At 45.7% G+C, this 15,731-nt stretch overlaps 1 protein-coding gene across 1 annotated transcript in view; it reads right to left on the bottom strand.

The window, feature by feature from the left end:
* Positions 1-1,732: 1,732 nt before the first annotated feature.
* Positions 1,733-15,731, bottom strand: part of LOC131269302 (fibroin heavy chain-like) — a 28,461-nt gene continuing 14,462 nt past the window's right edge. The window contains exons 2-13 of the mRNA XM_058271656.1: positions 6,820-6,922; positions 6,532-6,745; positions 6,291-6,454; positions 6,116-6,157; positions 4,867-6,053; positions 4,600-4,785; positions 4,329-4,526; positions 4,172-4,270; positions 3,642-4,089; positions 3,217-3,288; positions 2,570-3,046; positions 1,733-2,361 (exon numbers count right to left, since the gene is read on the bottom strand). Of these exons, the coding sequence (XP_058127639.1) occupies positions 1,733-2,361; positions 2,570-3,046; positions 3,217-3,288; positions 3,642-4,089; positions 4,172-4,270; positions 4,329-4,526; positions 4,600-4,785; positions 4,867-6,053; positions 6,116-6,157; positions 6,291-6,454; positions 6,532-6,745; positions 6,820-6,922 (3,819 nt within the window). The remainder of the gene's footprint in view (positions 2,362-2,569; positions 3,047-3,216; positions 3,289-3,641; positions 4,090-4,171; positions 4,271-4,328; positions 4,527-4,599; positions 4,786-4,866; positions 6,054-6,115; positions 6,158-6,290; positions 6,455-6,531; positions 6,746-6,819; positions 6,923-15,731) is intronic.

Raw genomic sequence — 15,731 nt, 5'->3', positions numbered from 1 at the left:
TCACGGGCCACGAAAGCATTAGTGGTTTATGTGTATCTGAAGTGTATCAGGTTTTGTTTGTTTTTTATAAGTTTTTTTTTATTTTCTTCTTTAACAATACCAATCTTCACTTGCCGCGAATGTTTATGTCCTATGCGTTTGAAACATGTCCTTGAGAAATCAGTTCGGGGGAAAAAAAAACTCGAACGTGTACAGTTCAACCACTACGCTGCTCAGGGATGTTGTGTTTTATTTATCTCTCTTTCAATGTTTCCTTAATTTCAAAACAGAGCGTTAGATGGGAGACACCTGATATCCCGCTATCCCAAACTAAATTTCGCTGTAAACTCCGGAATAAACGTCATTAGGAGAGGATTCACTTCGCTGCAAAAGCCGATAAGATGAGGGAATCGTTTAATTCATGCACAGCTTTTAATCCCAAGGACGAGAAGGAGGAAAGGGGAGCTTATTTGCATCACAAAATTGACTTGTTGCAGCGTGCATTGATTGCAGTGGTGCTATAAAATGCAGTGCCTCGACGATCAGCACAAAGGTCGTTTCGGTCGTCAAGAGAATTGCGGGAATCAAGCGTGGCGGAAAGAAATTGATTGGAAGAAAACCGACACGTTAGAGGGTTGTTATTTGAGCGTGCGTTTTCAGATTTCACGCATTCGGGAGATAAGGAACATTTTAGAATGACACAAACATGTCTCTTCCTGAAAGGACGTTCGACTACAGAGCATCGTCGAAAGCAAATGAGTTGTATTGCTCTTATAAAAAGAGAACTTGGATGAGCGTACAACTGAAATAATTAAATTAATTGACGTGTGGTGGAGAAATCCCGTTTGCACTAAATTATATGAATGCAACAAGCGAACAGCATTCGACGGGCAATCGATCGTAATCTGAAATAGACTCGACAACAGCTCGAGAGGATAATCCGTTCTTTCTTCGAAAATTTAACCAATAGTACTTTCTAATGAAATGTAGGATTCTTATTACTTACCACAGTCTTACCCGAGGAGGATTGGATTGTTTAGTTTATCGCATCTCAAAGCGAACCGATGTGCATGATAAATCAATCTAATCCAGCATGGTCAGCTCCGAAACGTTGCTTTTACCCATAAGCGCCTAAATGTAGGCTATTGTACTAAAATGCACGCACCAGGCTTTGAAGTGAATCAAAAACATATCCTCCGTGTTCGTTGAGACTCGATGCAGGTCGAATGTATTTGTGCTTGATTTCATTACATTTATACTTAAATAATTTAAAATGTTTCGTAATAGTACAAAATGGATTATGCTAAGGCTCTGACACTCGCATTGCATTCCCTATTGCGTTTCGCACGACCTATCGTTAAAGTAATGGGCAAGACGATGCAACACGATAGCACTCTTTGCGATGCCATTTGCATTCAACGCTGGATCCGCTCCGCACCACCACTCTCGCTCGTTCCTACTTTAGATGAAAAATAAATCTAATCACAGTGACAAGAGGAAAATGAGAAAACATCCTTCTCCGAGCATGTTCCTCGTACCGGGCGATGCACTGATGAGCGGAAAAGTCCACCGTTCACGTCCGTCTCTTCGTCGAGTCCGGCGTTGAGTAAAAGGTACACGTGCGGTTGTGCATCCGGGTCTCGATGTGCGGTGAGTTAGATTCAAGATGTACTAAAAATAAAAATGAGTATTTCTTCTTCTCCTTCTTCGACCGTGTTTGCCATAGTCCGTTTTTCTTTTGCCCCTTTCTAGTCTACTTTCGTTCGAAACCCGCCTGCCCGACTAATGACTGAGGGATGACACTCGGTGGGCGACGGGTGCGGAGCCTTCGGGAGCGATTGCGGGCTCGCTGCAGGACCCAGCTGCCGTCCGGCTTCTGGAACAACCGCTGGGCCGGAAGGTCCGCCAACGGTTGCCCCTGCCCCTCCGGTGGGGGCGGCGCAGGCCAGTTGAAGTTCGCCGGAAGTCCACTCTTCTGGGCGTGACAGTTCGGGATGTAGATGACGGGAATGAAGCCCAAGTAGCCGGTCGGTTGCTGCCCCGGCGGGTTCTGGTTCTGATTTTGCTGATCCGCCGGACAGTTGCACGGTGCCTGCGGTACGTACGGGGGTGCGTAGGGGTACGGTACGAAGAAGTACGGATATTGCGACACCGCTATCTGATAGTTGGGAGGATATTGATTTCCTCCGTCGCCGCCACCGTTGCCGTTGCCGTTGCCGTTGCCATTTCCACCACCGTTGCCTGAACCGGACGACGGTGGAGAGCTCGTATCGATCGGTTTCGTCGGTGGATACACGCCTATCGCTGTACCCGGAGATCCTGGCACCGGAGTGCTCGGCGTCGGTTCTGGACCTTCCTGTCCTGGGCTTTGAGTCGTTGGTCCTGAAACGGTCGAAGGAAACTGTTACTAATATGCTGATACTAATCAATACCTTCGATACAATCATGCACTATATCCAACTACTACTTCTTGACTACTATACATTCCCAGAACCCTAGAGTCCTCCCAGCCACCAGAAATATGTTGTTTAGGAATTTCCCCCCCTCTTGAGATGCTATCCCGACTGGTGCTTCTCCTCCGGCATACTACCTTGGCCGACGGGTGGAATCGAAATACTGGCGTTGTGCGTTAGGTGTGCGCCCACTCCGACCGCGGTGCTGTTGGCCTCGATTCCTGCGCCAACCGTCATGGCGTTACTTACGCTGACACCGGCACCGGAAGCGTGCTCGGTGTGGTTGAGGGAACCCTCGATCGTACCTGCCGCGACGCCAACCGCCACCCCGACGCTGCCCGCCACGATCACGTGCTGGTTGTCGATCGTGTTCTGACCCCCGTGGGATACCTGCGCACCCTCCGCCGTCACGGTCACGTTGGTGCTGTGCGTGTGATCGATCGTCGTACCGAGGATGGTGGCCGAGGTGTTGGCCCCGGCACCCGCCTGCACTCCGCCCGTCCCAATCGAGCCACCGATCGTGCCGGAAATGCTGTGATTCGTCCCGGTGTGGGACGTGGACGCCGAGCCACTGATGCCGGCCGTGGATACACCCGCACCTAGGGATATACCGCCTGGATGCGTCGCGTCCAGACCGTGTTGGTTTTCGATTTTCGCACCATTTGCAAGCAAGCGGATCGATAGTTTGTAGTTAAAATGGTTCAGAAAAATGCATAATTAGTTGTAAGGTATGCTTAGCTTGCAGCAAGCACTGCAGAACACGTTCAACTCGGCAGGTATTTACCGTGCGGTCCACCGAAGCCCAGTGTCGCCTGTAATCCCCCATTGCCCGGCTTAAACCCGATCCCAATTTGTACTGTAGTATTCAGGTGAGTGCACGTGTGTGTGGGTGTGTGGATGTGTGCGCAATGAAGTGCAGGAAGTGTTTAGTTTTTTCGGTTTTTCATGTGGTGTGATACATCGTGTTGTTGTTGTGTTGCGGTGTGTTGTCATTGCGGTGTAGTTGCGTGTAAAAAGTAAAGTGTTGTATATGCGTGTGCGATTAGTCACAACCACGTTAGAGGTGTTAAACTATACATTAATAACTCTAGGTAATAACAATTCATATTCCTAAGAAGACTTCTAATAACTGGTTTGTTTCAATAAAGATCATGAACAGATTATTTGGTATATAGGTGTCACATTGTATTGCTCGGGAAAATACTTTACCTCCTTGTGGGGGACGCTGTACTTGTCCCGGAGGCTGTCCCTGGCCAGAGCCAGGACCTTGGCTACCTCCAACTTGTCCCGGTCCTTGACTTTGGCCTTGACTCTGACCTCCTTGGCCCTGGCTTTGCGACTGCCCAGGACCTTGGCTTCCTGAACCTTGCCCTCCCTGGCCCGTGCCTGGTCCTTGGTTTCCTCCAGCTTGTCCCGGACCGGTGGCTGGACCTTGACTTTGGCCTTGGCCTTGGCCTTGGCCTTGACCTGTTCCTTGGCCCCAGGATACCTGAACTTGTACATTGTGCTCCTCCTTGTTTCCACTGATCGGCTTTTGATGTTCGCCTTGATGTTGACCCTGGAACTGACCCTGCGAAATGCCCTGGTGGCTACCCATATGGCTGCCCTGATGCTGACCTTGTCCAAGCGGTCCCTGATGTTGTCCTTGATGTTCACCCTGTTTAGATGAATGTTTAAATCGTATAAAACTGTATTCTTAAGACGATTCTATCATGCGTTTGCAATTTATACCGACATACCTGATGTTGCCCACTGTGGATACCTTGGTGACTGCCCATATGACTGCCTTGATGTTGACCCTGGCCAAGTGGGCCTTGATGCTGGCCTTGGTGCTCTCCCTGCGTAAAGGGTTCATTTGATTATGTGCTCGATGTTCAAGAACACTCTTACACATACCTGATGTTGTCCGCCATGTACGCCTTGGTGACTTCCTTGATGTTCGCCCTGGTGAGAGTTGGATCCGGTCACTCCTTGGTGGCTACCTTGATGCTGCCCTTGATGCTCTCCCCCTTGTAATCCTTGGTGACTTCCCTGATGCTGACCTTGATGCTGGCCCTGGCCTAGCGGTCCTTGATGCTCTCCTTGATGTTGTCCCTGCAGGGTACGGTTTAAACATGGCGATATAAAGTTTAACCGCTTCGTGAAGTCCGCTTGATTGCATTATTACCTGATGTTGTCCGCCATGTATGCCTTGGTTACTTCCTTGATGTTGTCCCTGGTGCGAGTTGGACCCAGTCACTCCTTGATGACTTCCTTGATGCTGTCCTTGATGCTCGCCCCCTTGCAATCCTTGCTGGCTGCCCTGGTGCTGGCCTTGATGCTGGCCCTGTCCGAGTTGGCCTTGATGTTGTCCCTACACCACAGTGAATTACGATTACAGCCACCATAACGATTACGAATTCCAGTACAATTGTGCAACGGTGCATACAAATACCTGTAGTTGGCTTCCGTTTGTCCCCTGACCGCCTTGTTGTTGCTGCTGTTGCCCTTGGTTACCTCCAGATCCCTGAGATCCTTGACCTTGTCCTTGTCCTTGCCCTTGACCTTGCCCTTGCCCTTGTCCTTGCCATTGCCCTTGACCTTGTCCTTGCCCCTGACTCTGTCCCTGCCCTGGTCTCTGTCCCTGTCCTTGTCCTTGCCCTTGCCCTTGTCCCTGCCCTTGCCATTGTCCTTGTCCTTGCCCCTGACCCTGTCCTTGACTCTGTCCCTGTCCTGGCCTCTGTCCCAGACCCTGCCCTTGTCCTTGTCCTTGCCCTTGCCCTTGCCATTGTCCTTGCCCTTGACCCTGTCCTTGACCCTGCCCTGGACCTTGTCCCTGTCCCTGTCCCTGTCCTGGTCTCTGCCCTTGTCCTTGTCCTTGTCCTTGTCCTTGTCCTTGTCCTTGCCCTTGGCCTTGGCCTTGGCCTTGCCATTGTCCTTGTCCTTGACCCTGCCCCTGTCCCTGACCCTGACCCTGACCCTGACCCTGACCCTGACCCTGACCCTGACCCTGACCCTGTCCTTGACCCTGTCCCTGTCCCTGTCCTGGTCTTTGTCCTTGCCCCTGACCCTGTCCCTGTCCCTGTCCTTGCCACTGCCCTTGTCCTTGCCCTTGGCCCTGACCCTGACCCTGTCCCTGTCCCTGTCCCTGTCCCTGTCCCTGTCCCTGTCCCTGTCCCTGTCCCTGTCCCTGTCCCTGTCCTGGTCTCTGTCCTTGTCCTTGCCCTTGGCCCTGACCTTGACCCTGTCCTTGCCCTTGGCCCTGACCCTGACCCTGTCCTGGTCTTTGTCCTTGCCCCTGTCCCTGTCCCTGTCCATGTCCTTGACTCTGTCCTTGTCCTTGTCCTTGTCCTTGTCCTTGTCCTTGCCCCTGACCCTGACCCTGACCCTGACTCTGTCCCTGTCCTGGTCTCTGTCCCTGTCCCTGTCCCTGTCCTTGTCCTTGACCTTGTCCCTGTCCTTGACCCTGCCCTTGTCCCTGTCCTTGACCCTGCCCTTGTCCCTGTCCTTGCCACTGCCCTTGTCCTTGGCCCTGCCCTTGACCCTGTCCCTGTCCCTGTCCCTGCCCCTGCCCCTGTCCCTGTCCCTGTCCCTGTCCCTGTCCCTGACCCGAGATAGGTTTTTGTGTCGGTTGGCTACTTCCTAGAAAGTGTGAGATATGGGTGAATATCTAGAACATATACAGTGTCGTAGGTGATGTCTACCTTGCGATCCTCCGCTTCCACCGGTGCTCGGTTTGGTTGGTGCTACGGTGGAGAAGTGCAAAACAAAACAAACAAAAAAGTGTGCCAATGACTATGTGCTTTCTACGGTAGTGTTCTGTACCTGCCGACGACGTTCTAATCAAAACCAAATTCGATCCCCTATCCCACTACTCACCGGGTGGAGTCGGATTACCACCACCTGATCCCGGCCCAGCACCGGTCGTTCCGTCCGGGCGCATTCCACCCGGGAACATCCCGCAACCCTTGGGAAGATATAGCTCAGTCCACGGTCGCAGCGTTCCGCGCCGTCTTTCCGTCGTCTCCTCCTCGGCTATCGAGCTGCATTGAGGGTTATGACGAAACGATAAGTTTACGTGAAGAATCAACCAACATACCGCAACACCCGGAGTACCTACTTGCTGTACTGGGTCGGTGCATCGGCAAAGATCTCCACCGGTCGGTTAGGCTCCACCACACGGTAACCGTGAGTATCGGCCACATAGTGCGTTACCCGCAGCATTCCGTTCGGGTCTATATAGCCGTAACAACCGTACGTCACGCCGTCAGGACCACGCGTTTCATGATGGAACTGCCCGTTTGGGCCCACCTCGTAGCCGTACTGGTATGAACCTACGAAGGCAAACATTATAAGCGATCCTGTCATGGCACATTCCACGGATATGATGATACCAAACCGTACTTACTTGTATTAAAATTGGCCTCATGGTATTGCGTCTTGCCAGGTTCATCAATCGCCACTATCACTTCTTGCTCGGAACATACCAAACCGAACAAAAATGAGAAAATCTGTAAGTAACAAAACACAAACTATAATAAGCTGAAATCTGGCAAACATATGAGCTCAAGTGCATAGAATATTCACAGAACAGAAAAAACCAATTGAAAAATCAATCAATTAGTAACGCTTCAGAAAATCTTTTGTAAGATGTCTAATTGCTTTATGAGCTATGAAATAATGGATACCAAAGATGGAACATGGGCTGAATTCCTAATAAGAGTTAAGATGATACCTTCCCCCTATTCCTGCAAATTGAAACAAAGCTCAAAAGGTCCTCCGAATGCCAATCTGATACCATCATCAAGCCGTAAACCAATTAAACTAAAAGGCGTAACAAATCCCACTTTAGTTGTGAACCGGAATGCACTCGATTTATTGCATTACTGCACTGCCCGTAACGCACGCACATGTTGCTGCAGGCAAAATCCATTCTACAAAATGCACCTCCCCTCCCACAACATTCCCATTTTCTCACGAATCAACTGCAACGCCACAAATGTTGATGGCAGATGACTACCCCGCGGGAAACGGGACTCACCTCCCCTTAATTTCCACCCGTTTCACACTACTTCCACCATTATTTCAACCCCTTGTTCTACAAACTGCTATACCACCCGTCCCTATGCGTCATGCACTCCCCTTGCTTCGCCTTTCCCGTCCACGATTCAACGCAGCGAGCAGCTACGCTCACGATCTTCTCCTCCATTCCGAATTCTACCTCCTGCTTCAAACAAAGTGGTTGAAACTAAAGGTATATCGAAAGTCTAATTTTTGACATTTGTATCGTTGTCAACGTTGTGTAACCATGCAAATATGTTGTCAATTCAATTGTTCGACCGAAAACAATGAGTAATTTTGATAAAAAATGCATCCAAAATATTTGTTGCAAAGATTTAGACTATCAGTTTGGTTAATAGTAGCAAAGAATCTGTTTGGCTCGAATGGTTTTGACATTTCTGTTTTCTTTCACATTTAACACATAACCTTGAGTTCAACAATCTTGGTATAAGCTATCGAGACGTCATTGCTTTGTTGTGATGTTGACAATGTGAAAAAGAATGGTGTGCCGAAAAATGTGCAAAAAGTGTGTTTATTTATGATGTGTGATGAGAAATCTATCATGAAACCAATGTTGGTAAGTAAGATTCCCTATACAGGTAAGTGTTATCCATAATTATTTCAGAATAGCAACGAAATACCTCCAGCAATACCCGATGGTCCAGCATTCAGGGTAAGTGGAGTAGAATTGTAATTGTCCATTCAAAGGTTCTAATGGAATGTGATTGCTTGTCTGTTCTTTTCTTTCCAGAAGGTATGTAATTAGCAAGTGTTTAATGAACAAACAAGAAAATAAAGTTATTAAAATGTAAGGAAACATTGCGTGTTGTATTGATGTACGGCATGATGACAGGGTGGGTACAGACGAATGGTTGGGGAAGGGAGAAGGAGAGAGGAGAGAGCGGTGTGAAGAGGGGAATCACTCAGTTCAGGGGAGGGTCGCTCAAAATCGCTCACGTTTTGACTGAATAAACTACTCTTTTTCAGTCATTTATTCAGTCACTTATTCAGTCATTTCTGTCCCGCAGGGTATCGTATGTCCGAAGTACATAGTAGTGTAATAGTACAAAGCGAGAGGATTATTGCTACAATGAGCACAGAATCGGGGCACTTCCGGGAGCAGGGGATTTTCAAATGAATATGGATTAAACTAATTGACTTGATAGGGGAATGAAATAATTGGAACTGTTTGGAGCATCACTTAAAGGTATTTTAACATTTGTTTAATAGATGACTGATATGCATTTTTTGTGTTGAAATTTAAATCTCTAGATCACGTTCAATCACATTAAACAGATTCTTGTTTCATAGAACGCTGCATTTTTTAAAAAGTTCGAACTTAGGTTAAATTTAAAAAATCCTTAAATATGTACCAAAGTACAGGCAACACCTTCAACTCACACATAGATCACATACTAAGCCTCAACACTGTTGCTGCTTCGTTTCGTTATCGAATGCCTTATTCTGTTCCCCTTCATCTTCAATCGAAGGGCACGCAGCAAACCCAAATCGACCAGAAGGAGCATTATAAAAGACTTCGTTTGTCCTTTTAAACCCAGAAGTTTGTCAAATCAATACAATCGCCGCATTCTTGTACCCTCGTCCCACCGGCGGCACGCACCAACCTGACATTTTACCTTCTTCCATCAGCCTGGCAAAGTGACAGCTTTGCACCGTTTGACATACAATTGTTTCCAGCGCCCTCCAGCGAGATGCCGAATCGGCTTCAATCTGTCCTCCAAGCGCGTGTTAGACGTTGCGTTCGGATCGCGCTTTTCCCGCCGATTCTCCCAGCTCTGCCCCGTATCACTCCCGTGCGCCATACACCGAACCCTCCGCTGGTGTGCCATTGTTTTCCGAAGCGAGCGTAGCAGCAAAACATCAACAACCGGATACGCACGCTGGTTCCTTCGTTGGCGTTCCCGTGTAAGATATGGGCTGTTCGAGATGCAATGCGGCGCAATCCTCCGGCGAAGGGCTCGTGAGCGGTGGGGGGTTTGTTTGTCTGAGCTGATCAATGATAAGTCCCCGTTGACAAGATGAAAAATACGCTTTTGACAGGGCTGCGTTTCTACCTCCATGTACTTCGAGTCGAAAAGAGCAGATTACGCCTTGTGAAAATATTTTTTAATCGCAACGGAAACTTTCCACACCTAATAAATTATCATTATTTCAGAATAAACTCACTCTGGGACTTGGTAGAACAGCGCACCAGCATCTCACCGGATGTCGCCTTCAGTTTCGCACACAATTTTTCAGCCGAACTTAATCGCGAACCGGTGACATTTTTCAAAAAGGATTGACTGCAAAATCCTTCTCACTTCCCGTTCGTTCGTTCTGTTTCAATTGGATTTCGATCGGTAGAAGCTCGGTGATGTCACACTCAGGCAATCACTTTAACATCGACGGGTGCAAACGTAAAAGCGACCGAAAATCCTTCCTTTCCTTATAGGGTAAGTGTCTCCTTCCAACCCTCCGATACCTCCGTTTGTAAAACGTAGGATCATTCAATTCGTGCTCTTTTTTCCTCCAACACCCGATTGTAAAAAGGCAAACATCCACCTTCGTCGAACGTCCTGATAGAACGATGAAACCACTTCGCTTCGACTGCAGAGTTAAAATATCAAAGCAATCCGAGACGCCCGAGTGCTGAAAGACGTTTGTTTTCTTTTCGCTCTCACCGGAAACCCATCGACACGGTGCCGCCGGAAAACCTCCCACCCGGGGTGCAACCGGAACCACTCGGGGAAACTGAGGTTTTCCGTCGTGCTTTTCGGGACGGCTTGCGTTTTGTTTGGGACCCACTTCAAACTTTTCCATTTCAAAGTAAGTACCCATGTCAACAGGGCAAATTGGGAAATGGGTTGAAAAATGAAACACACAACGTCAACACAACAACAACAAACCCGTACATTGCCGCGAAAGGATGTTAGAGCGGATTTCCTTACCGCAAGCGAAGTGAGCTTAATCCACCGGATGACGGCAACACTCACGAATAGGTTTTCTTCATCTCATTACTCCTTCACTCTGCAACTGCAAAGGCTGCTTAGACGTCGGATTAGCATTTTCTGGCGCTCCGACCTACAGCAAGAGGGAAAAGGCGGATTGGAAAAGGCGGATTTAAATTTCCAACCCATCATGGAGCTGTTATGTCGGAAAAACGGTCTAAATTTAGATCCACAAGAGAAGGACTTGGACTTGTGGACTATTTATAGCGCTGGAATCACAAATCGCAACATCTCTTTCCAAAGGAGGTTGTTATCTTGATTTGAAGTAACAAGAGTTGCTCATCAGAACGATGTTGAAGTCCAGCTTTTCACCAATTCATGGAAGATAAGTGAGTCCTTCTCTGAGTGGATAGAAACATCCTTCATGTTAATTAATTAACGATCCCTTTACGTGAAGTCTCGGTGAACATATAATTTCCTGTGATGATCAAACAATGGGTTAATGTAATTGGTAAACATATTCTCACTGATTTCCCTGAAAAATCCTTTTGCCATCGAATTAAAGTAATCCCCGGAGAGGCCTACAGGAGCCTCCGAGTCAATTGCCTCTGGTGTGCCTCTGACACCGACTCCAGTGTCCACTCCTCTCGCTCCGTATCTTGTACGTTTTAATTCAATTAATATACCCCAGACCATGTCCGACAATGTCGTTGAAACGTACCAAAAACAGCACCCGCTCGCACATGCACATACGAGAAAAATGCAACGGAAAATGCTTTTATACTGCTTGCTGCATATAAACTTCCTGACAAACGACGTAATGAAAATGCCCGGAAGGCAAACACACGCCGGAGGGCAAGTCTAATGGAACGTGATTATGATGCCACAAATTCTTTATCGCCCCAGAACATACCACACACTGAACGTCTCGAGTGGGTTGTGGACGCAGGCAAAGCCATGCCATTCGATTGTTGTAAATCTTCTTCCACCTTCCAAAATACGCATAGTCGTTGAGTAGCGTTCCAAGGCAGATGCAAAAGTCGGGTAATGCAAAAGGAGATAGGAAATTGTATTACAATGCAACGAAAAGTGCAAACATTCTCACGATGGCAATCTTCTCTCTGCATCATGGAAGGATTACTATCGAACTATGCGGAGGGATTCTGTTCTGGAAAACTCATACCATCATTAGGCAGCTGGATGCCCAAGCATGCACACTGGTCTACTGAGTACGAAGGGTAGAAAACGACACGATACCTATCGTCGCTTCCAACGGAATCTAGGATGGTTCGTTCAGACCATTCTTAATGGCTTGCACTTTCAGCTTCCACTAGCAAACATCGGTATGAAGTGACCATGTTCATTGCGACCCATACAGAATCCTCTGCGATGCTCCGAGCGCGGTCGCTTTAGCTCGAGTTTTCCTAATTTGCTGCATTTTTCTTTTGGCTTCCACTTCGGTCCGGCTTTCCGACATCGGAGAGGCTCACTTTTCCGGTGGCGAACGGCACGAATGGTGATGCGAAGCGTCAGCAAAAAACAGTAAGATAAATTCACACCCATTCCGGGCGCACTCCGGGAATGCTTGTTTCTGCCGCCTACCCGACTTCTCTCGTTGATTTACTTCTATTTATTTTATCGTGCTTCGTATTGTCTTCGTCGTACTCGTTGGGCCATTTTTACGTTGGGCAAAGTAATTGCCTTTGGCTAGAATGGAAGCCAAGCCGGCTTCCAGGAGCAGGACCCCTGTGGCAGTTTTCCCCTAGAACATGGTACGTTTTGTGTTTTCCATTCAAGTTCTCGACTGCGGATAGAGTGTAATACCAGAGTATCGGATTAAATACTTTGTAGAAAAAACATTTAATCGGAACCACCGGATAAATGAACTGTCACAACAATTACTCTTATTTCTCGTGAATTTTTTCATCCCTCAACATCAAGCGATTGTCGGCCTTCGTTCGTGGAAGTAAGGATCACAATTATTGCGGCAAGTCCTTTTTAAAGTCAAAGGCAAAATAAAGACACAATAAAAACTGGATCCATGACGACAGAATAAAACAATTTTGTTTCCATGTAAACGAGTCAAATTAAACTTGGTTTGATAACGAAAGCCTTATTTTTGAAATATTATTTATTCACACAATACATTTTTCCCTTTAAAACAATATTATACAATTAGATATTAGAGAAATAGTACTAAACATTTGCCAAATTGACTTAATTTTAGATCTGCTTTAAATCTTCTTGATAGAATAGAATGTATTAGTAAAATAGTTTTTGTTATTCATTTGTTAGTTATGGTGAAGACTTTTTTTAAAGATTCAATCAAATTTAATCCAATCTATACAGACATATTTTCAACAGTAAAAGCTAGAAGATAGATACGATGTAGTCACATTATTCCCTTTCACTAAAACAACAGTTTTTTGCATGTTTTGTTTTATAAAAAAGCGAAAATTAATTAACTCAACGAAAGAAATCAAGCTTAACCTCAGCTCGTGGCCTGCTTTAGTGCCCCAAATCTGGTATTATGTAACGGTTTTATCGCTGAGCTTAGCTAATTAGACTGTTACTGGCGGCAAAACTGTTTCTTACTTCAAGGCGACAGAGGGGACATCATTTAGATAATCCGCAACTTCTTGCACCAACCAAGCCAACCGGGTCGTTTAATGTGCAAACAATTTACTTTTTATTTTAGTCCCCTTCTTGTGCCATCATTTTAACGCTATCAGTTTTCACCATTCCAGCCGCTCCGGCTTATGGAACTCGGGGCGTAATTTGTCAACAAGACAGCCATTAAAACTAGTGAAAGAGAGTGTAATGCGTACTTAGCGAGTAACTTCGTTTCGCTTCTAGCATTTTATCCATCATGCTTCCAATCTCTTAAGCTTCATCGGTACGGTAAACAACACGCAGCTCAAAGAACCGTTGGCTTAACTGACGATGTTTTTATTTTACTTTTTTTTTTTGTCCAGCACTAGATCGGGAAGCGTTTCCGTTTCATTGCTAAACCTTCTCCATGGTGCGTTTACATGACGTAATAATCACCCCCCAAAAAAAGCTAACCCCAACATGAACCACCACTCCCATACCAGTTCTTCCGGTAGAAGGAGATGGATGAAAGAAGGTGTCGTATGATGATTCACGTGCGACCACCATGGACCAAGATGACTTGATTATTCACGCTTATTAGCAATTTGTTTGCACCGTTCGGGAGCTCTCATCGATTGTTACCGTTTGCTAAAGCGGCCCGATAAGATTATTAATGTATCGAAAAGTTCGAAAGGACGCAAAACAAATCGAAAACTAATCCACCAGTGCGAAATCAACTTCACGAAAAACTTTTGCTGGATAGGACAAATAATGCTCGTCATCGAACTGGATGAATAATCAATGGAGAAAAGTCGCCATTCTCTAGGGGAGATGGAAAATCATTAATCAAAAACTGTCATCATTATTTTTATTATTGCAAGAGTGCGAAGAAATATCCCGTAAAGCTCGGCTCTCTTTTGCTTATTCTTTTGGCATATTTTGGAACATAAATTTTAATCTATACGAGCATTACATAAATGTTCACGGGCTCAAATAAACGTAAACATGAAGATAGAATGCGCTATAAAATGAACAAGATAGCTTCGGTGGCCTGAAAGTACCAAGGAACGGACACGGGTAATGGATTTCCAGTAATATCCGTCAGTATGGGAGGATACAAATTTCAAATTTATTACAATTGCCGTTTACCGGCTGGCACGATTGACAAATAATCGTAACTCGGCCCGCACCGATCCGTTTTACCTCGGGTGCAATATATTTTCCCAGATTCAATGTCCCGGGCCGAAATTGGCGTGTAAAAATAATCCATCCAGCTTTTATCAACGCAAATTGGATAACATATTTTACACGGTGGAAATTGTTCTAACTTTCTCCGCCTTCTGGTGAGAAGAGAACACAACCTGCAGTAAAGGGCTGTACACCTCCTCGGGAAACATAATATCGTTGAGCACAACACAATAACTTTGGCAAGAGACAGAAACTCACCTTGTTCCCAAAAACGCCCCGACTTTCGTTAGTCACGTTCCAGTGGATTATTGATACCAAACCGCTAGACGCTCAATATATTAGCGTGTAATCTAATTATCCACAGCCATATTCGGCTTGTGGCAAACTTCGACCCAAAAACTTTCCCGTCGAGCCAAAGTAACTCAGTCCTTACACCAATTATCCTCTAACCAGCTTCTTCTCCTCTCCTCTCAAAAAAGGAAACTTCTTCAATATATGTGGCAACGATAATACAGCTGATACCAGAGACAGTTGAATCGTTGCGGTGGAACAAGACGGTGGAAACACGGGTGGTGGGCTGGAAAATGTGAGCCAGAGCAGAGAAGAAGATAAATTGAACTATTGCATTACCCGACGACAGCTTCCAACACCTGAATGCGGACGATGCCATCGGAGCGAACGATGTGTGGTCGATTGAATGGCACAATGAGACTAGGCCGTGTGGCTGAATGGACAAATTTTACAATAAATTCAACTACTTTCCGACATTTAATAAACGAATGAATCATCCGGCTGAAGGTTCGTTTGAAAAAATATCAGCACAATATAAATGAGCCACATGAAAAATCTTAGCTACGAGTACCTAGTTTCGTTTGTTAGATGAACGTTGTATTAATTGAATTGAAATACTATGTTGACACAAGCACATTAATAAATTTGGTTATTTTTCAAAAGTTGAACCTTAAATCTTCTATCTCAAAACATTTTTAATTTGCTCACATCAAATAAACCCACCTATAAAATAGCACTGGTACAAAAAAGCAAACCTTAAAACAATGAATCACTTCTTCAATGTATATAGATAAGGCTTTATCGGTTATAAATAAAACAATATCATAAGTAAGGATAACACATAATGATTTGAATAGACAAGTATATTTACTTATTTAAAAAAAAAGTTAATTAAATATGAATATTATCATTTAGTAAATTGCCAAACTGTTCTTGACCGATAAAAGTTTGATGCTTTTGATACATAATTTATTTTTTTATTTATTTACTTTCAGAAGGAAGTGCTTATTTAAATAAATATCAAATTCTCTCAGATTGAATACCTAATTAACAATTAACAATTCCTTTTGTTTGTGATGATTTTGACCACTTTGTAATCAATTCTTTCCCAAAATGCGTACGTTCTCCCCCGAAAAACTTAAAGCAACACGCGAAGCAATCCATTCGCCCGCTTGGATATCCTTCACATTTATCTCCGCTCCATCTCGTGCGTGGTTTCGAGTGGATCCTCGCAGGCTCG

The sequence above is a fragment of the Anopheles coustani genome, chromosome 3, assembly GCF_943734705.1.
Source record: "Anopheles coustani chromosome 3, idAnoCousDA_361_x.2, whole genome shotgun sequence".
In the NCBI taxonomy this organism is placed as follows: Eukaryota; Metazoa; Arthropoda; class Insecta; order Diptera; family Culicidae; genus Anopheles; species Anopheles coustani.
The sequence above is the reverse complement of the archived record's forward strand: the minus strand, read 5'-3'. Positions and strand labels throughout refer to the sequence as shown.